At 37.2% G+C, this 21,273-nt stretch overlaps 4 protein-coding genes across 5 annotated transcripts in view; 2 read left to right on the plus strand and 2 right to left on the minus strand.

Annotated features, from left to right (window-relative positions):
* LOC132192516 (uncharacterized) overlaps positions 1-21,273 on the plus strand; it is a 49,521-nt gene that overhangs the window by 19,348 nt on the left and 8,900 nt on the right. The gene's annotated exons all lie outside the window — the stretch shown is intronic.
* LOC132192685 (attractin-like protein 1) lies at positions 300-6,980 on the minus strand. The gene is made up of 20 exons (XM_059612766.1): positions 6,721-6,980; positions 6,331-6,531; positions 6,129-6,257; positions 5,497-5,864; positions 5,304-5,383; positions 5,091-5,241; positions 4,724-5,039; positions 4,310-4,591; positions 3,777-4,080; positions 3,509-3,635; positions 3,245-3,457; positions 2,898-3,074; positions 2,697-2,840; positions 2,491-2,637; positions 2,269-2,433; positions 1,997-2,213; positions 1,746-1,941; positions 1,581-1,695; positions 1,431-1,523; positions 300-1,341 (listed from the first exon to the last, which is right to left on the minus strand). Exons 1-20 carry the CDS (start codon positions 6,945-6,947, stop codon positions 1,316-1,318), a joined length of 3,678 nt encoding a protein of 1,225 aa, XP_059468749.1. The 5' UTR covers positions 6,948-6,980; the 3' UTR covers positions 300-1,315.
* On the minus strand, positions 7,615-8,599 carry LOC132192555 (attractin-like). The gene is made up of 3 exons (XM_059612564.1): positions 8,242-8,599; positions 8,021-8,185; positions 7,615-7,968 (listed from the first exon to the last, which is right to left on the minus strand). Exons 1-3 carry the CDS (start codon positions 8,471-8,473, stop codon positions 7,721-7,723), a joined length of 645 nt encoding a protein of 214 aa, XP_059468547.1. The 5' UTR covers positions 8,474-8,599; the 3' UTR covers positions 7,615-7,720.
* Positions 11,421-14,653, plus strand: LOC132205910 (myosin regulatory light chain 2). 2 transcript variants are annotated; one of them, XR_009442727.1, is made up of 4 exons: positions 11,421-11,580; positions 12,884-13,344; positions 13,572-13,904; positions 14,242-14,653. XR_009442727.1 is itself a non-coding variant. In XM_059635288.1 (3 exons), exons 1-3 carry the CDS (start codon positions 11,578-11,580, stop codon positions 13,732-13,734), a joined length of 627 nt encoding a protein of 208 aa, XP_059491271.1. In that variant the 5' UTR covers positions 11,421-11,577; the 3' UTR covers positions 13,735-13,992. The 2 variants fall into 2 exon arrangements, 1 of the variants encoding a protein (XP_059491271.1); XM_059635288.1 differs by lacking the exon at positions 14,242-14,653 and having other exon boundaries at positions 13,572-13,992.

Below are 21,273 nucleotides of genomic sequence, written 5' to 3' on the forward strand. Positions count from 1 at the left end.
TCTAATATTCAATATAAGATCCTTGATACAGATCAATAATAAAATTGTAATGAGAGGAAATTAATTTTTGTTTAATTAAACTTTTTTCTTTCTATTCACTTATCATACTTCTGTTGGTAAAAATTTCCCTTTTTAGGGAAGCAAAATCATAAATTTTGTTTTTGTTTAGCAGTTTAGGTTTTTTGTTACCGAACTCATTATTATTTTGAAACAGAACTTCCTGAAATTGCCGTTTTAGGCATATTTTTTAATATATTTTATATTCTAAAATTATAATGAATCAAAATACAATTTTTCTGTTGTTTTTTAATAATGTTACATTTATTTGCATAAGAATGCGACTTACACCACAGAGATAAACCATTCTCACTTTTTTTCTTTATAATTCGGTTACAATAATATTCACTAGATCAAATCAGTAATACATTTTTTCGTCTTTCTTTTACCACATAATCGACAATTATTTTATTAATTGCACAATCAACAATGATCATTAAACCTAGCGATTACCATCCATAGTCATGGTATTGTGCGTCATTCCTGGATGGGCAAATAAAATTAGTCCAGGACATTGAAGCTCCGCGAAGTAAAACAACGCACGAGACAATCTATTTATAAATACTTAAATTTTCCATTGGAATGTGAATGAGGCCTTGTTTCAATTTAATCCATTTCAGTTAATTCAATGTTGATGTTGGACGAAATGTTGTGAGATTATTAATTGCAGTTACTTAACTTATGGTCTTAACTTAAAAGATACAAGTATTGGCCCACTAACCTTTTTCTATACCGATCGTAATAATTAATATTGGACATGCAGTGGCACCAAATACTTGCGATAACAAAAAATTTGATGCAACTCGTTTCGCATAAAAATTGCACCATATAACAAAGAAATAAAATAAATGCAAGAGATGCAGCTTGTTACGACGTGAAAAAATATTCTTCAATGGAAAAGCTCGTAAGAGATTCTGGCATTTCTGGCTGATAGTATTCCGTAATATATACAAATTGCTGTCAACTTTGATTATTTAATGTCTCAAATTCGTTGAAATAAAAGTACAAATACTCTTGGCAACTTTAAGCGCCAAAACTGAACCGAGGCAGAAGGGTAAAATACGCGATAATATCACATTCGCCCAAAAAGAGCCGGAAAAGTCCAAATCACCGTTAAGTCAATTTAACCCCGAGTGCAGGTCGCAGAAGGCAAAGATCAGTTGGCAGCCATCGCAGGAGAAAAATTCTGCTCCCTCACACGCTCAGTCAGCGTTCGACCTTCTCAGATTAGCACCGGGCACTCACTTTACTGCTCACATCAGATAATAATTCCGCTTGGCACTTCTGCAACATGGAATTAATAAGACGTAGAAAATGCAGAAAAACACAAAAAATATTTTTACTCAAATCCTGGTAAAAAAATTAAAACTTACGAGTCTTATTTTTGGCGTCTCCTTTGTTTGGGGGCTCCGCGCTGACCTTGCGAGGGTTGCCTAATGTCACCAGTGCCGAAGCAATGGCCAAACCTAAAGGAATTTCAGTCTTATTATTGAAAGGAAATTGAAAATTTGAGAAAAACAGACTTGTTTGTCCTGGCGGTGTGTATTGCTGACTGCCGGAGGGAAGACGGACAAGAAGAGAAAGAACTGCTGCTTTGTTCCCACAGCACGGCTCAAGTGCAATTGGACTCGGAGCATCCTAGATTTAAATATTTTATTTCAGATTTAATAAGTTTTAAAATGGCGAACCTTTTTTCTTCTGCGGAGAGAAGGTGGTGGCTGGTCATCGGGCGGTTTGTTCTCCAGCTCAACCAAGACCTGAGCAAACGGTCGACTGGCCATTTGCTCCATTTCGACAAACATCCTCTGTCTCCGACGGAAAAGGTCGTATTTGACTTTGATTTTCCACATCACGGCTGCCACAAGTAGCAAAAGAACAAAACAACTAAAAGAGAGTGGGTACAATTTTTCAAAGCTTTTGCTAGTTATGATTTTCTTACGTTGAGAAGGTGATGAAGAACTGCTGCAGATTCAGTTTTGGGTATTGGGAGAAAGAAATCTGAATCCACAAAGGCGGGTGGAAATCATAAACATAGACATAGAAAGTAGTCTGGGTGGCGTTGTCTTCAAGACCGAATTGGTACTCCGACTTAGAAAAGCGATGTCTAAATGTAGAGCAGTTGTGAGCCACCAGGAGATATTTTTCAGGTCCATTTGCTATAATTTTGATAAATGAATATTTTTAAATATAACAAACAAGTCATTTAGGTACCTGTTCTAATGGTGATGTTCATTTTGGAGGGAACGGAGCAAGTGATTTGAAAGTCAGCATCCACGTCAGGCTTGGGGGGAATATTTTTAAAGTTGATTTGGGAATAGTGTCTGTCTTCCTTTTTTGAAAGGTTAAAGGTGAACTGGTAGTCAATAGTCAAATCATCTAAAATAAAAATTAATCAAAATATGAGAAATAGACGGATTAATTTTTTTTCCTTACAAAAACAAGAACCATTTGCTGGGTCTCCGGAGTAATGGTTAGTTGTGTCACACTTGTCGCAGTGGTCCCCAGTGATTCCTTTTGTAGTGCAGAAGCACTTGCCTGTCTCAGGGTGGCACTGCGTACCCTGATTGTTGCAGTGACAAGCTATAATATGGTGGCATATTCAGTAAATCACAAAAAAGTTGATATCAAAAAGAACTTACGACTGCATTTTCCTCCATTGACTGGATTTCCAAAGTAACCTGGAACGCAGCGTTCACAGTGCAACCCTTGCGTCAGGTTGTTGCAGGGTTGACTGCACTGACTTGACCCATTTCCGCAAGTACTATGGCCATTGCATTGACAAGCTGAGATTTTTATGTGAAATTATTTTTCGAATGTATTTCGTTAAGTGAAAAACTAACTAGGGCATCTGGTGAAAAACCAGGAATCGGAAGGACACATCGAAGGGTCGTCTGGTCTGTGGTTTCCGCCACGGAGGCACCGCCCAAGACCAGTTCCAGAGCCATCATCACACCATCCGCAGGCAGGATCCACCCTGCAGTCCTCACAACTTGCGTAAAATGAACATTCGGCTTCACCTGCAAGGAATTGTTTTCATTAGTTTATTTTTATTAAGTTCCAAGCTTAATTTTTGTGACTTTCCTTAAGAATTTATTGCAAATCTTGAATTAAGCTTTCCCTTTTACTATTAAACTAATCAACTATATTATATCAAATCTGTCTAAATAAATTATATTGAAATTTATACCATTTGATGGTCTGCATTTGGTGATGTGCGTGGTCCACTCTCTGCATTGTCCATAAGGGAACGATGCTGTGTAGGCATTCTTGTTGACACACCTTGCTTCATTCTGACACCAGATGCACTCCTCCTGTGTGCAGTTGGTGCACGATGAGAACTGGGCGCAGCTGTTTGGACAGCCTGGCATCTCCACCGCACCTACCTCACTCGTAACATTGGCTAAACATGAAAAAATTTAGCTGGAGCCAACAAAGTGTGATATTTTAGTACCTATAGCTTTGCAACGGGCTTCAAACTCCCATCTGCACCGAGGGTTTGTACCGCAAGCCTGGCAATTGTGCAACTGAAGACAAGCGCCATTGTCTTGCGACTCGCATTGCTCCATGCTGGTTATGGCCTGAGAAAAATATATCATACAACATCAATTGGTTATAAAAATGAATAAATAGTAAAAAATTTAAATCAAACTGTTGTCTATCAAAATTGATTTAAATGCAAGAACTCTGAAATTTAATTGAACAATTCAAAAGTATTTTACCTTCTGCGACGGCTCCTTACAGCGTTGGTAGTTGCAGCTGCCCTGCAAGCCTCCGCACCAATTGCAAGAGTGAGACGTGTGGACGCAAGCACCGCAATTGTCCAGCATGGCGCAAACCTCAGCTCGGCCGTGCTCAAAAACAGTTGAGCACTGCGCCTTGCCCAGTCCTACTCCCTGTCCTGCAACTTCGCAGGATGCGTCCTCCTCGCTCCAAACACATTTCACACCAGGTCGACCTTGACTGCAGGCACCCTCATCCTTCAACACGCTGCACTTTCCAGGCGTGAATTTCAAAAGGTCAGATCTGGCAATAAGATAAAAATAATTATAAAATCAACTCATTGTTGTGATACATATGGTAAAACTTGAAAGAAACCTGAATTTCAAAATAAATTAGGAAATAAGAATTCCTCTACAGTTTATAACAGAAATTAGAAAGAAAAAAAACGGATGTTTCAGTAATGAAAATTATATTATTTAACATCATTTCTGGCATTTTATCAGCCACTAGCAATAGAATAGAAGATAAATACCTGAATTGGCCATCGAAGCCACCATAGATGTAGAGAGCACCGTCGAATAGTACTGCGGAATGTCCGAATCGACTGAGGTCTGTTCGTGAGAGGGATGGTGTTGGTAACATGGACCAAGTGTCACAGGCAAGGTCATAAGCAAGGAAGTCGTGCGAGTAGCACTTGGCGCCGTGGCTGAAGGCTGTGTCATTATGTGTGTTTCCGCCGAAGACGAGCATCAGTCCTCGGGAAATCACAGCAGAGTGAAGAAATCTAGCAGACGGGGCAGACATAAGCAAGTTCCTGAAAAAGGTTGTAAAAATTCAATTGATTTAATTCACTAATTTTCTAAAAATGAGTGATAACATATAAAATAGCATCAAAAATACAGCATTCAATTTTACAAATTCAATTAAAAACCTTGCAATTAATTACCAGATCTTTGAAAATGGGTCATAAGAGTAGAGCTTGTTGGTCAAAAGTGCCGTTGAGGCGCTTTCAGATACATATCCTCCGTAGACATAAATTCGCTGAGTTACCCCGTCGTACACGGCTGAGTGGCCATAGCCACCCTTGACAGGGAAACCCTTGGTGGCCACAACCTGCCACGTCCTCGTACCAAAATTGTACTCCTGGACTGTGTTCAGGTAGCCGTAGACGGGCGAGTGACCAAAAATAACTATCATCTTCTCGCTCTTCTTGGCCTTGCTGGACACAACCGTTGCTGTGTGTCCGGTCGACCTCAGCGGACCTTAAATTTTCATTTAAATTTCAAAATTTTATATTGGAGGGAGATAATTACCACAAGGCAGTTTGGGGTAAAGTTTGAGGTGGGCACAGGACTCGGCCCTGACTGTTATGTTCTCCCAAGCGTTGGCACTGATGTCAAAGGCCCAAAGCTCTGCAGACACAGTACCACCAACATCCACACCTCCGTACATGTAAATTTTGTCCTTTGGAAAAAAAAACAAAAGTTATATTTATGGGTATTTGGTAAACAAAAATTGGAACTTACTCCAAAAATAACAGTGGAATGCCCATATCTGGACTGAGGGACATTTTTGCTGTTAATGTGAACTGTTTCCCATATTTGTCCTGAAAATTTAAATATTTAATTAATATTACTTTTGACAAATTTTTGGAACTGAACATAGTTCTATCATTAAATGATTAAACTAAATTAAAACTTATAAAAATGTCTGACTCACCAGTAAAGTCGTAGACATACATCAGCTTGGCTTTTTCGTACGACTCGCCGCCAACCACGTACAACGAGTCCCTCCAGACGACCACCCCATGTGAAGCTGAGCCCTCAGGCACAAACGCCTTGGGCTGCAGCAGCTCCCAAAACCCCCGGTCGGCCGATTGCGAGCAGTCATCTCCTCTAGCGTCACCCCAACACTCACAACGATGCTTCTCTCGGTTGCACTGACCCCGTCCAGAACAATTGTCAGGACAGACAGGAACCTCACATGCATCACCCGTGTACAGGGCGTCACAAGTACACAGGCCATCAATGCAGACGCCGTGTCCGCTGCACTCATTTTCCACAAACTGAGATGGACAAGAGTTAAGCCTGAAAAGGTTGGTTTGAAAAAGTATTAATTTATTGTTCATGATAAAATATAGTAATAAATTTCACCACTTTTTTAATAAAAATTTTGTTACTTATTAATTTTACTGATGGATAATCAATTATCTTATAATTTATTGCAATTTCCATCTGTTAAACAAATAAAACTGACGAAAACAAATAAAATTTTCAAACTTGATTTTTAATTTATTTCTTGATCTTCGTTCAAATATGAGCTAATTGATGTATCAAAATTTCAATGCAAACCTGTATGAAATGTTGAATCCAGTCATGTTGTAAGCAACGTCACTATAAAAATGAAGCAGGGCCGACCCTGATTTTGCCACCACTTCTGGCACTCGACGGACACGGTAGTCATCCTTGTACATGAGACCACTAAAATTGTAAAATATACCAACTTAGTATCTCAATCAATTTATTTAATTAATAAATATCTAAATTTCCATACCTGAAGACGGCAAGCAAGGGCGAGCGGACGGAGTCTCCATCGTAGACATAAAGGTGGTCCCAACCACACTCGGTGGCGAATTCTTCGAGGTGCAGTCGGATGGAGGCGTTCGGACTGCTACTGGAAACCAGCCAGCTGCACTTGACGTCCACCGAGTAGTTACCCTGGCCGTCCAAGATGTAGCCAGACGGCTCGGACAACCTGCAATTCAAAAAGTTCTTCAGAAATTTGTTCCAAGGTCTGCTGAAGGCTCCAAAAAAGGAAGGTGAAAACAGGCCGTGGGAAATGAATTTTGGCGATGGAAAGGGACCCCTGAGGCCCGCAATGGGGTGCAAACGGAGTCTGGTCAAAGGTCAACGACCTCCGTTGGCGTTCTGAGGGTCGACGAACCTGACTTTTCCGCCGCAAAACTGGCAATTGGCCCCCTGCCAGCCGTCAAAACAGTGACAGGTGTTGTTGGCGCAGTAGCCGTTCACGCACTGGGGGCCGCACTTGCCGCCCCCCTGGAGGCCGTCGACCGCCGCCAGGGCCATCACCAGCAGGCAGCCCACGGCCCACCACACTTCTTTCCGTCGATATTTCGATTTGAACATAAATAATAACATTTCTGGGGCCATCTTGCCTCCGCGGCCTACCCTACTCTCGCTGACAGGGGCGTGGCCCTAAACCTTTCGGGGTCACCGTGGCGCCGAATATTTGAACTTGACCACGCGGCTGCAGTATAAAATTATAAAAAAATTAATAAATTTCATAAATTTATCAAATTTATTACTCCATTTGTGAGATTGAAGAGACAAGCTATCCTATTTTTTTAAGTAAGAATTTTCTAAATTAAAAATCGAACGAGCAAAATAGCAAGCAATATTTTCTTTTTATTAACTCTTGGAAATGGGAACGCAATGCAATGAGGGTATACGCACATGCAATGTGCACGCTTATATTGGAGCAGATCAAAGGATCGAAGTTTATCAAACAATGCATAAGTATATGCCATGGCGGCTCGCCACCCGTAACCCGTACTCTGACCCGCAACCCGAGGAGAGTATCGCGGGGCCAGAGGCCAGAGGGGCCCGTGATAATTTAATATAATAAATTGATCACACTCACATTCTTTAAAAATAAAACAGAAGAGGAAACATTGATTTTGTTTCCAAGCTAATTTTAACAATAATCTTTTCATATAAATCAAAATTTAAATTATTCAAAAAGAAATAATTCAAAAGAATTATGTCTTTTTGGATAAGAATGTCAGGGAATTGTTCATTTCTGGATAAAAACCCTACATTGTTTGAAATTTTTATATTATTCTTTATTTTGAAAGAAAAGTTCACAAAATATGGCACCGGTATGGCACTATATAGCAGTGTAGAAAACAAAAACCTTAAATTGATTAAAAGTTGTCATTTAATTTTCCAAGAATATAGTTTAAAAAATTAGCTGATGAAAATCTTGACTCTGGGGTATATTGGGCGAAACCAATCTGAATCCACATAAGCGGTTGGAAACCATAAAGATAGACATAGAATGTAGTCTGGGTGGCGTTGTCTTCAAGACCAAATTGGTATTCCGATTTGGAAAAGCGATGTCTGAAATTCGAGCAGTTCTGAGCTACCAGAACATCTTTCTCTGGTCCATTTGCTATAATTTGGTTAACTTTGTAATTATTTTAAAATACATGTCACGCGGGTACCTGTTCTAACGGTGATTTTCATTTTTGAGGGAACGGAGCAAGTGATTTGAAAATTGGTATCCACATCAGGCTTGGGTGGAATAATTTTAAAGTTGATTTGGGAATAGTGTCTGTCTTCTTTTCTTGAAAGGTTGAAGGTGAACTGGTAGTCAATAGTCAAATCATCTAAAATAAAAATTAATGAAAATATGAAAAATAAACAGAATTAATTTTTTTATTACAAAAACAAGACCCATTTGTTGGGTCTCCGGAGTAATGGTTAATAGTGTCACACTTGTCGCATTGGTCTCCAATTATTCCTTTTGTAGTGCAAACGCACTTGCTTGTCTCAGGGTGGCAGTAGCCGTTTACGCATTGGGGGCTGCATTTGCCGCCCCCCTGGAGGCCGTCGACCGCCGCCAGGGCCATCGCCAGTACACAGCCCACGGCCCACCAAACTTCTGTCCTAGCCATCTTGTGATCTTGCCTAGACTGCTGGTTCTACGCATGAAATTTGCTTAATAAAGAAATTGCTAAGCAATTGATGTCTTGGGTCATGCTAAGCAAAAAACCGTTCACGGAGTATCGCCGGCCTCCGCTAGGTGCAGGACGATGCAATTTCTCAACTGGCGATTTTATACTGCACTTAAAAGTGATCGCCAATTACATTACTCGACCAATTATATACTTTGTTGCGGTCAGACCAGCGGAACCGGCTAAGTCACTCGGTCAAAATAAGAAGGCAGAGACGTTATGAAATCGTCTTATTTTCCGAAAGGTTGAAGATAATTGAAAAAAAAAATGTAATGACAACTATAACTTTTATTTTATAAGAAATAAAACATATTTATATTCAATTATTTTGATGATGGTCCACCTAACCTGGATCAAACCTGAATGTAAGTCGTTAGGAAAACAGTACAAGCACCGAAAGTAAAAAATAATAATGATGAGCCAAGAGTAAAAAGGGACAAAAGTGCGCTGTCAAGTTAAAAAATAGCTTATAACTAACAACTTCAATTGCTGTAATTTTAAAATACTTTTGATTTTGCTTTGTTATTCTTAAGCTGTTGTTTAAATGACCAAATTTGTAATATTGAATATATGGATGGTAAATTTGGGCAGAGACTGCCTAGGGATAAAATATTAAAAACGATTTGAAACTTAAGTTTAGTGCTTTCCTCTCTTATTTCTTATTTTTCTCTTTTTTTATTATTTTAATTACAAAAATAATTAATTATGTTAAAATTTGGATATAAATAATGCTTGCAGAACAAATTATAAGCGTCAGCATGCTTTTCGTTGTTTGTAAAAATGATGTTATTTATTAGGAAATTTAAACTTCTACAAATGTGTATGAAAACAAAAATAGGATTGCTCTGGAGAAATCGGCGTGTGTTAGGTCTCAAGGTCTGGAGGTGCAAAATGCACTCGCGGGGTCGGCGGCTGCTTCGGGACGGGGGAGGCGCGAGCCAGCAGCTTTTATATTTTATTTTCAGCCCCGACTCGCGGCTATTCTCGGGACGCACACGGCTCACAATACAAGAGACAAAACCGACTGGCCTACATTCCAAAAAACTCGCGCGGCGCATCCCAAATTTAGCACCTTTTCACATTGCATACCGTTCTCTGGTAAAACAACAAAAATATAAACTGGCGCAGCTAAACTTGAGCGACTCCTTATCTGTCAAAGTTTGGCGCCCGCAGAATTCATCCGTTGGATTCGTGTTTAATGAGCGGAAGACGCGCGCAGAGGCAATTACGCCAAAATAAAAAGCCTTTTGTGAGATGCGTTTGCCTCAAGACAGCCCCCGGCTTGACGCACGAAGAATATTTCATTATTTTAATTGAAGGCACGTACCAATCTTACTGATTTTGGCAGTGCGTTACGCAAAAATTTGTTTACCTTCCAAGTTGCCAAAAAGAGGCCGTTCGAAATAAGCCAACTCTTCGCGCACAAGCCAGAATCGTGCGTCACCAATTACAGCTTAAAATAATTGACATTGAATAAATTATTACTTTTGATGGAAACTTTCTTCTAGGATGAGGATATCTTTCGTAGAAATGGAAAAAAATTGACCAAAATAATTTTCATTAGAACATTCTGAGAAAATATTAAAAAAAATAAAAAATTTTTTAGTTCGCATGCTTTGTTGGTCTGTAACAAATTCAAAATATCACCCATTTTTTGTATGTTTGGTAATGTCATAGGTGCTTTTCTACAATTTTTATTTTAATTTGCGATAAAGATCATATTAAAAAAAAATTAATTAAACTTCACACTTTTCCGTCTCAAGTCATAGAACTTTTTAAAAGAAATTTAATTCAACTACGTTAAAAAAGATTTTCGTTGGGCATCGTCTATGTGGAAATCGATGGCAAAAGCACTTTGCCGACCTCTAGTTGCAAACTCTGGCAAGAAGCGAAGGTCAACTGCAAATTTAGGAACAATGATCTCACCCAGCAAGGCGGAACAATGTACATTTACGTCCGGTGGTTTAAAATATGTGGTGTTTGAACAATACTCATTGAAAGGGGATTCTGCCAAGTTAAAAATAGGATCGGCTAAAAAATTTCCTTAAATTTCAGACTCGTTGAAATAGACAATCTGATTTAAAAATAGATCGGTTGTTAGAGAGATCAGATTGCCAAATTTAGGAATAAAAGTAAATTGTTATTGAAAAATTGAATGTAAATATTTAATATTAAAGTGAACAAATAAACATCAACAATAATAATAATATTAAAATCTCAAGAGTTACATTCATAATTTTTCTTCTGAGGAATTATTAAGAATTTTACTCACTCTAAAAAAAAATCAATTTAGGTTCAAATTATTCTGTCTTTAAAGATTTTTTTTTTATTTTGGAAAATTGCAATAAAATAGATCAAAAATATTGTTTTCTTTAAGAAAACAATTTATACACCTTTCAACTTTTTTGCAATGTTTTCATACATGTTATTTTAGGTATCATCATTAATATTTAATTGGAACCGTCTTAAAATTGCAATCAATTGATACTGAAAAAATTGCTATTATAGAATTTGTTTTTGCCAGAAATTTGCCAAAAATATTTATATATACTAAGTAGTATAATTATAATATTTTTTGCAGAGTTAATAATTTGTGCTTAATTTGCTCAAAACTATTCGCACGAACAGTCTGGAACAAGATGGGCGTAACTTATTTGCATAAGGAGGCTGATTATGAATTTTTTGGCCGCCGTCCGAGAAGAAACATTTTTCTCGATGGAATCAGAGGCGCGAGTGTGCGCGTCGATTGTAAGGGATTAACGCCTTAGATTAAAGAATTAAATGCCGCGAGTGGTGAATAATCGCGCGAAAGGTGTGTAACACGGGGGGAGGGATTGATTTTGTTTGGTGAGCGCGCGACAGGACGGCGAGAATCGAAGGATCTAAATAAGGCGTGCGTCGGGGCCGGCAAAGGGGCCGCAGGGGGCGCCGGAGGGGGCGGCCGCGAGCTAAGCTAGGGGCGGGCGTCAAAAGGAGGCCGCAGTGGGACAGCGCTCGGCGGACCCACCACTTGATTCTCGCACTCGGCCCCCAAAACATCAGCAATGGTGAGTTGAAGGAAACCAATTCAAATCAACATAGGACTCAAAACAATTCTAGTTCTTCTGATAAAACAACTGAATTCTAAATATTTTCTTTTAAACTACTTTTAAATTTTAAAAATCTTTTTAATATCCGAAACTCAATCAAAAGATATTCAAAGAAAAGGAAACAAACTGGGAAGAAAAAGTAAACTGAATTTCTGATTTAAAACTGAATGCAGCTACGTAACTCAAAACTGATTATTTTTTTCCGAATTCTATTTCTTTCTCTTTATTTTTTAATAACCGACCTCACGTTGGAACCTCTTCTATTTCTTTTCCAACTGCAATAAAAACCAACGCTTCTTTCAATTATGCCGCCGCTCGAAACTTTCCCTCTTCCGACGCCTGCAGCTTTCGCCGGTCAGGCAACCCGCTCGACCCGCCAGCGCTACAGGTGGCCTAGCAGTGGAAACTGCAGTTTTCCCGCAACATTTCCGAAGCAATGGCCTGGAAAATTGAGGGAAAAATCGGAATTGCTGTGTCGCAATAGTTGTGTGGCCGCGCGATTTGGAGGAAAGAAAGGGCCAGCGGACGGAAATAGCCGCGAGAGCCGCGACTCTGCTATTTCGAGGCGCGCATCTTTTTTTAGGCCCCCCTTACATGGCAAGGCGGCTCGTGTGTCCGATGACGTTCCCCTCTACGCACACATGCCAATCTGAAAAGTGATTGATTTCAAATATCGTAGACTTTCCTTTTCAATTAAATTAATTTTCGTTTTAGATGACAAAGTGAATAAATACAATCTCTTCTTTTGATTACATAATATTTTTATGTAATTAATCGATTATTTCCATTTCCTTTTCCCAATAATTGGAATATTAAATTCGTGCAAGGCCAGTTGAGTTGATTTATTATACAGATGACGGATAAGATTAGAGCGGGTTTTCTGGATTTTCTAACCGGTGCGGTCGCTTAATCTATAAATAATTCTCTTCGGCAGCAAAGGAAAAAGTGGGGATTTCAGAAGAGAGGATCTTTTTTTCACTAAAGAATTCCGTACTCGATTTGGCGTGAATGCCAACGGAAACAAAAAGGAAAAGTTTTAAAATGGACGTTAGTCACCGTTTTAAAATCGCATTTAAAAGTTTTAAATCAGAAATAAATATATAAAGAAAGAAGCATAACAAATTTATACAATTATTACACAATTTAAGATGAACTATTTTAAATCACAAACAAAATCAGCCCTTCAATTAATTTTGATTTTTCTCAAATTTTATGTTTTGTTCGTCAGATGAACTAACTTTGATTGATTTTCCTTTCGCAGGCGGACAAGGAAAAGAAGAAGAAGAAGAAGTCCACCAAGGAGGAGGCGGCACCCGCCCCCGAACCAGAACCAGCACCAGCACCAGCGCCCGCTCCCGCCGCCGAGCCCGCTCGCCAGACCAGCCGTGGCTCGAAAAAGGCCGCCAAGCGCTCCGGCTCCAATGTCTTCTCCATGTTCAGCCAGAAGCAGGTGGCCGAGTTCAAGGAGGGCTTCCAGATGATGGACGTCGACAAGGACGGCATCCTGAGCAAGAACGATCTGCGCGCCACCTTCGACTCTCTGGGTCGTCTCGTGGCTGAGAAGGAACTCGACGCCATGGTCAATGAGGCCTCCGGCCCCATCAACTTCACCCAGCTGCTGACCCTCTTCGCCAACCGCATGTCCGGTGGCTCCGATGAGGACGACGTCGTCATCAACGCCTTCAAGACATTCGACGACAACGGCAAGATCGACAGCGAGAAGTAAATAAAATTTGAATATATTAAAAATCACTCCAGAAAAAGAAAAACCTAGAATTTAAAATTAAAAAAGTTGAATTTTTTTCAATAAATATTTGTGAAAAAAAAAATGATTTGAGGCTTGAATAAATTTAGCTTTTTAAATATTAAAGTAAAAATTTATTCATATATTAACTGGATGAAAAAAATTATAATTTATTTTGCTAATGAAAAATTTCCTATATTTTCAGGTTCAGATTCGCTCTGATGACCTGGGGCGACAAGTTCTCCGCCCAGGAGGTTGACGATGCCTTCGACAACTTCGAGATTGACGATGCCGGTTTCATTGACACCGGCAAGCTGATCGCCATCCTGACCTCTTCTGCTGAGGAGGGCGAGGAGGCGGCCGAGTAAACTTCCATCACTCAACATCCAACAAACAACTTCCAGCCGCAAAACAATTATAATATACAAAACATAACATCTCAACAACAACATGAACAACAAACGTAACACCATCTTGTATCGTCCAACATCCAAGAACTCGGGGCAGGCGAGACTACTTTCTTAATTTAAAAACGACGGTAAGATCCAACATACAAGAACTGTACACAAGATAAAAATAAAGCCAAAAAAATAATAAAGATACAATTTATTATTATAAAAAACCGAGTCCCTTTGCGAGTTTTATTTTTTTGCTTTTCGGGTGAGATCGAGAAAGAGAGCGAGTGGAAAAAATTGCAGAAAGATTGGAAGGGAAGGATGACCTTTTGTTTCTAATTTTTCACGCTTCCCTCCCAGTGGGCCGTGAAAAACGCATTTTTCTTATTTATCACTTTTCCGCGGCAGAACACACATACGCTTGTTTGCTTACTCAAGTCAGTTGTCTGTTTTTTTGAGACCCAAATTGCTGGTTCGCAGGTCTGAGCCAGTTGAGGTGCGGCCGCCGCAAAAACTCGAGCGAGCCCCGAGATGCACCGCGTTTAATTTCTTTTCTTCTCCCCTTCTGCGTGCGTTTCCCACTGAGCCGCCTGTAATCAAAGTGGCTGGTGCGTCGGGTGGAAACAAAACGAGTAGAAAAAAAGCAATATCTCTATGAATCCACCCGCTCTCCTGTGCAACCAACAATCCGACGTCGCTTTCCAGCTGCGGGGCCGATTGTTCTTTTAGCGCGCCAATCGTTTTATTGATTGAGCACGGCTGTTTTTATTCTTAAAATCAACTGTGTGCTTTGATTAAAGTTTAAAAATATATTTTTAACCGCCCTTTGTTGGCAGCTATTGCGTGCAGATTTGACTAATAAAGGCAGACGCGATTATGTTCATTAATGAGACCAGACGATTAATTTGCATATAACGTGTCAGCCAACCCGACGACCGCAACCCGATGCATCGTTTTTAATTTCAATCAAAGCCCGTGTTTACAATAAAAAACGTTTAAGCCACAATATTCGGTAAACAAACAGTGTCCCACAACCATAGATTTTGAAATATCATTGAATGTTGAATCAAATAATAAGTTTTAAATAATTTAAATAAAGTTATCAGCAATTGCATGTGTAAACAATGTATTTTTGACAATGTGGACAAGTAAACAACAATGATTATAGTAACAATCAAATCCATTTTTAAATTTTACAGTAAAAATGAATAAAATCCCTTATACAGAAAAAATTCAATTTAAAAAAGTTAAAATGTAATAATTTTTTTCATTTCTTTAACGTATATAAATGTTGAAAAACATGCTGGAAGGTAATATCATAAACTAATTTTTTTACGTTTTCTCTGGAATATTATGCAAAATGTTTCATTTATCAATACATATATAATATTTTTGTACTAATTATTATCCAATCCATGAAAACACAATTTTCAATCTTGAATATAAGATGAGACTACCAAATTGTGCTTAATTATTTTTGTGATGAAAGTTAGGCAAGAACATGTTTGAAGTATTAATTTTATATTTAATTATGATTGAAGTAAAAATTTAAAATGAAATTATTTCCCGAATTATTGTAACCAGCATGGAATTTTATCTGATTAGAGTGTTTTACAAGCTAGAGAGAAAAACTGCTAAAAAAAACTCCAAAAAAATTTCGATCAAACTTTTTAAACACGGTCCTTCAAGTGCCAACAGCTACTGGAAAAAAGGCTTGTATGGATTTCGAAGATCGACCTTGTGGTTTGAGGAATTAGGCAACTCGCTTGGCACAAGTGTGAGGTGTGATTGCATACGTCCTGAAACAGCAGGCACTGCCCAAAACTGTGCCTGCGGATCTAAAAATAAGGCTGCTTTAAAATGAATTCTTTAGATTTATTTTTTAATACAATTTATTCTAAATATTTTGATTTTTGAAATTTTATAGCAAAGTAAACTAGCGTTTCTTTTTTTATTAAATGCCACTTTTAATGCAATTTCAGAAGCATTCTATTTTATCGTTGTATTTCTTACAAAGAGAAGTACCGCTTGGTGTCTCAGATGCGTGCGTGTTTGTTTGTAGTCTTTGGGTTCAATTATTAATTAGACCGACGGTGCATTAAAAATTGACGACTGGATGGTGTGCGTTTGTTTGCCGTTGCTGCAGAAACTTGGACTAACGGCTGGACCGCGGCCGGCGGCGTGAAATGCCGTGAAAACCAAAAAAATATGTGTTTGTACATTAATGAATAACACACCTGCTGACTTTTTTCACCACTATTTTGCAATTCTGACGCTCGTGCCTTTTTTGCTGGCACGCCAACTTTGAAGAAGAGAAATTGAATTGATTATTCCAAAGCGGCTATCAAGGTTTTAAAGAATCAAATTATACGAAAGTGCATCTGAAAAATTTATGATATTTTTTTTAAAAAAAGACAATACCTGAAAAACCGTTTAAAAATGCATTTAATTTAAAAAACAACAATTTTAAAATTATATTTAGTTTTTTGTGTGCGAAGAAAATAAAAAGAAACACTTCATTTGGTAATTTTTGGTTGAAAATATATCTAGCAAAGAAACATCTTAATTTATTAAAAATATTTTATCTCTATTAAAATTTAATGTAAAACTTCATACAATTATAGGTTTATGGTTTATACGGTTTATACAACCAAATAAGTTGACTGCGACTGACTTGTTGAAAGAAAATAAACTAATTGAATTGAATTAGGTTTCCGTTTAAAATATTTTGATCCAAAGGTAAATGGTAAATTAAAAAAATTCTGGAATTATTAATAAAATGACTAATGAAGCTAAAAAAAATCGACAATAATCATCTAACACAAAAAATTTAATTGAAAAAAATTTAAAACAGACACGAATGAGGCATTCAAAAACCTGCAGCTACCTAGAATTTGGCAGTATTTTTCCATATTTCCCTAAACAATGATTTTCGGAGAACAATAACGCTTTCAACAATTACAATCTTGCATAATTAACATATGCATGAAAACGACACAATGGGAAAATTAATGATTTACGGCAGCGCGTGTGGTGTGCATTTGAATAAAGACCTACGACTATTATTCGGCGGACCGCAGTTGGTGCGTCTGCAAGAATTAAACTCGCGAACGACAGGCTGTCCCGCGAGAGGTGGAAGGGGTTGCGGGGGCGCCTCACCCCGTTTAAAAAGGCTTCGCCGGCGAGAGTTGCTCCACTAACGCCACGCACCCTCCGCAGAGCAGCCGCTTGGCCCACGAAGCTCTCGCCCGTCGCATTCGATTGCACCTGACACCCAGCAAGATAATGGTAAGCGGATTTTCTTAAGCCTGTCATTATTTCTGCCATTGTCTTGAAATCCTTGTTTTCCTTATTAATAATATTTAAGAAGATTAATTGAAGATTTACCAATATTTTAACGGATTATTATTTTCTCTGTACACAAAATGTTAATTGGGAACAATTTAAATATTAAAAATAAATAACAGTTCAAAAAGAAACAAGAAACAAATCTAACTAACTAAATATTTAGTGACTTATTTTAAATTATAATTATAGATGCTCCGAAGTGCCTTGGATTAATTGAAATATTATGTCTCAATTAGTTTCACTCAGTGTCTGATAATTATTGCAAAATGTGTGTTACACCGAGAGTGCAAAAGCTTGTTTCGCAACGCCATTTTAAGAGGAGCCACACGGACTTCCTCGGCCTTCCGCAATTAATTAAAACGAGGCCCCTTTAAGCATGGATGAGAGGTGAGACGAGCGAATAAATGGCCACTCTCAATCTCAAGTGCGGCCACTGTAAGAGTTCTCCAGAGGATACTTTTACCACCAAAATTATTCATACAGGTCGTACATCTGAATGTACAGAAATGACCATTAGTTGAAATTAATGCTCAAATTAGAGAGGAATCGGTTGACTTTAGTAGATATTCCTAATTAAAATATATTCTATTTAAGACTACACTCCCATTATTTTTTTAATCGAACAATTTAAGTAGCTCGTATGATGAGTTTTTGTAGTATTCCTAATTGTCCTAATTTAAGTTTATAAAATTATCCGCTCTGAATATTTCTGTAAAAAAAAACATTAAAACCTTTTTGTTAAAGGAATGCAGTTTGAATTTTATCACAAATCAATCAAAAATAATGATAATTTTAACTAACAAAGATCTAAAAATAAAAAATATTATTGATATAATAAAAACTAGATGTTCTTTGATCGGAATATACGGAATATACCAAAAAGTAATAAATTCAATAGTCCCCGTTTATCAAAGATCAAAATATCTTATAGTAATTATAATTGTAACTAACCATTTTATTATTCAGTGTGCAGTACAAATATTGATGAAAAAAGTGAGAAGAAAGTCAAAACGTTCACTCAATATAATTAGTATGCGTGTTTGTACGTACATTTTGTAGATTAGCGTGCTGTGAGTTTCAAAGTGTGTAATGCAAGTTTAGGGTATTTTAGGGTTTACATTTTAAAATGATCTGATACGTTCATTTTCTTGTAAATTAATGTTTGAATTTTCAAATTATTACATTACAGTATAATTTAATTATTGAGAGGGTTAAAAATTCTCTAAAAATTATCCAAACTGAGAATTTTATTTGCCAAATGGAAAGAAAAATCTTAAACTAATATGAAACTTTTAATATAAGCAATTTATTTTACAAAGAAACAAAATTATAAAATTGAGGGATAAACAATTATTTACAAAAAAGCACCTCTGCAATAAAATTTCTTTTATTAAAGAAATACACTCGAGAGAAATCACCAGGTGAACTTAAACATGCGGTAAAATAAAAGGAAAATCCTGGACTTGCCGCAAATCCGGCCGAGAAATTAGCCTGCAGCAATTGAATTTTATGAGACGCCGCCTTGCATTGCGCAAAACACGCAGATGAATTCGCTGCTGTTGCGGGCAAATTTTATGGCCGGCCCGAGAGCTCGCCGGCACCAGCAAAAACATCTCCCGCTTTCCGAAATGCCCTATTGAGAGAAACTCCCTGATGGGAATCACGATTGTTTTGGCGGCAAAAAGCTCCGGGGAGTCCTAATTGGTGCCCTTTCGAGGTGATTTATTCCTGTCGGAAATTAAAATATTTTCCGATGCAAAGCCCCCCTTTTCCTTTAGTGCAATTAAAACCGATCTTTCGTCCGTTTTTTTTTCACCGGAGAATTAACTCGGCCTGCTTAATTATGCAAAAATGTATTTTTAATGCGCGTCCTTTGCTCTTTCCTTTTCATATACACACGTATTTATGTGCGCACGGACGCAAAACACAAAAAACACGCTACAAAACCGTGCTGGTCAAAATTTCATGCTCGCTGCGACAATAATGCGCGGTTGAATAAACTTCACATAAAAAACGCTTGGAGTGGAAAAAATAAAGATCTTCTGGATTTAATTTTGGCTGCGCATTTTCCCTAAATTATAAAATAAAAACTTTACGTTTTCGAGTTTTGTTTGCGGTTGGGATGGAGTGTTTATTTGTTTGTTTGCTTAATGTGAGCCAAAGTGCTGTCATTAGAAAGCAGCCTATGTCAACAAAAAGCGACCTGAGCCAATTGAGATAAGTGAGCAGCAATGAGAGTGGCATGCGTTAAGCGTAAGGGTCAGAAGATGATGCTGAAATAATGTATGAAAAAAATTTTGATATAAATAAAAAATTGAGTGTGAATTTTTAAGAGAAAAATAGGAACCTGAACTTTTTAAATTTTAATTCATTGTAATATAACTTTGAATGAGACAAAAATTTTAAGAAAAATAAGCAGTGAAAGAAGTTGCCACTCAAAGGGAAATTCGTTAAAGAGAAGAAAAATGGGCTTCGTCCTCATTGAAACAGTTTTTATGATAAACAAAGGGCTCAAGCAATTTCGGTCACAGTCTCTGTGACCTTATTTCTATTTCACGAGCACTTCTTGAATAAAAAGGATCAAGACCGTTCCCTCCCTTAAAAACAAAAATAAATAATAATATAAATTTCAGTTTATTTATTTTTAATATTCAAAAAGTCTAGGAAATCTTACAAATAATTTCAAAATTCCTCTTAAGTTTTAAGCTTGCACATTATTTTAATATTTCCCATTATTAAGAGATATTTTGAACAAGCAAAAAAATCATTATCTACAATTTTTTTTCAATCAAAAATAATTGTATCCCATTTTTATCGCCGTTGGTAAAAATAAAAATATTTATATTTCCCATTATTGCTCTAATTAGTAAACCCCGTTCCACCTCCATGATGTATTTATTTTGTTGGGTTTTTTTCAAGCTAATTAAAGTGCAGGGATAGTCACGTGCATCGGCGCGAGACAAACAATTAAAATCATCACTGAGCTCGTTAAGTTGAATAATGAGCATGTGATTCGCGATCTGAGAGGTGGTGACATTTGCAGCTCGCTCGAGATGAGGCGGAATGAAAAATATGGGAACGACAGCTGAGTGGCGTTTCCTTGGTTACAATTAGCAAGTGAAAATTGCAAGTCAACATGAGAAATCCCTCGGGAACGACAGCGACCGCGCTCGGCCTCATTAACTTAATTAAAATTAGCGAAAAAGAGCGTAGTGCCCAGCACCTGTGCAGGTTGTCATGTAATTTGATAATTACGCAAGGGAGCAACTCTTGTTGCACAGCGCGAGATTTCTATCGAGGCATGCTAATTTAACCCAGCCGGCTTGGGGGTTCAGTGACATTTTTGGTAACCAACATAAATAATTTTTATCAAATAGGATTAAAAGCTGTTTTAAAATACAATAAAATAATTAGAGCCTAAATTAAAAAAAAAATTAAAATAGATTTTCAATAATTTGTTGACCGCCTGTCGTTCCGTTATCAGAAAAATATTTTAGAAGTGAAATAATAAAAGAAACATTTTCTCAGGTTGCTTTGAAATTGACAAAACTTTAAAAAGATAAACATGCTATTTTCTTGCTGTTTGACAATAATCATAATTTTTAAAAATTGTTTTTAGTTATTGAGATAGTCAAGTAACTCATTAAATATTTGAAATAGTTGTGATTTCAGAACTAAATCTAAGATTTTTATTTTTAATTGTCCTCTCTAGTAATAATTTTAGTTCTTGAATTAAAAAGAACACTAAAATTAAACATTATTCATTACTGAAATTGAGATAATGATAAAAAAAATTCAAGCTCATAAGGGTTGAAACAGAGGGTTTAATAAATGGCATCCATATTTTCGGAGGCTGTCTTCTTTCAAATTCTACACAAGAATAATTTGTGAAAAATAACATATTTTCTACTAATTATTTAAAAAAAAAGAAAATAATTTGAAAATGTGACTTTGTTGTCGTGGAAAATAAATTTGATAAAACTCCAATTTACAAGCTTATTTGAATGTAAAATAAATAAAAATCTCCCATTTTACAACTGTCATAATTTACAGGAAAGCCAAAAGTTTTTTACTTTCAACATCCAAACCAAAGGTGCATTAAATTTCAATAATTATTTTCCAATCATTTTTGTCCAAATGTTCCGCATTAGGCTTACGGCTTAT

The sequence above is a fragment of the Neocloeon triangulifer genome, unplaced genomic scaffold, assembly GCF_031216515.1.
Source record: "Neocloeon triangulifer isolate White Clay Creek 2 clone unplaced genomic scaffold, ASM3121651v1 ptg000003l, whole genome shotgun sequence".
In the NCBI taxonomy this organism is placed as follows: Eukaryota; Metazoa; Arthropoda; class Insecta; order Ephemeroptera; family Baetidae; genus Neocloeon; species Neocloeon triangulifer.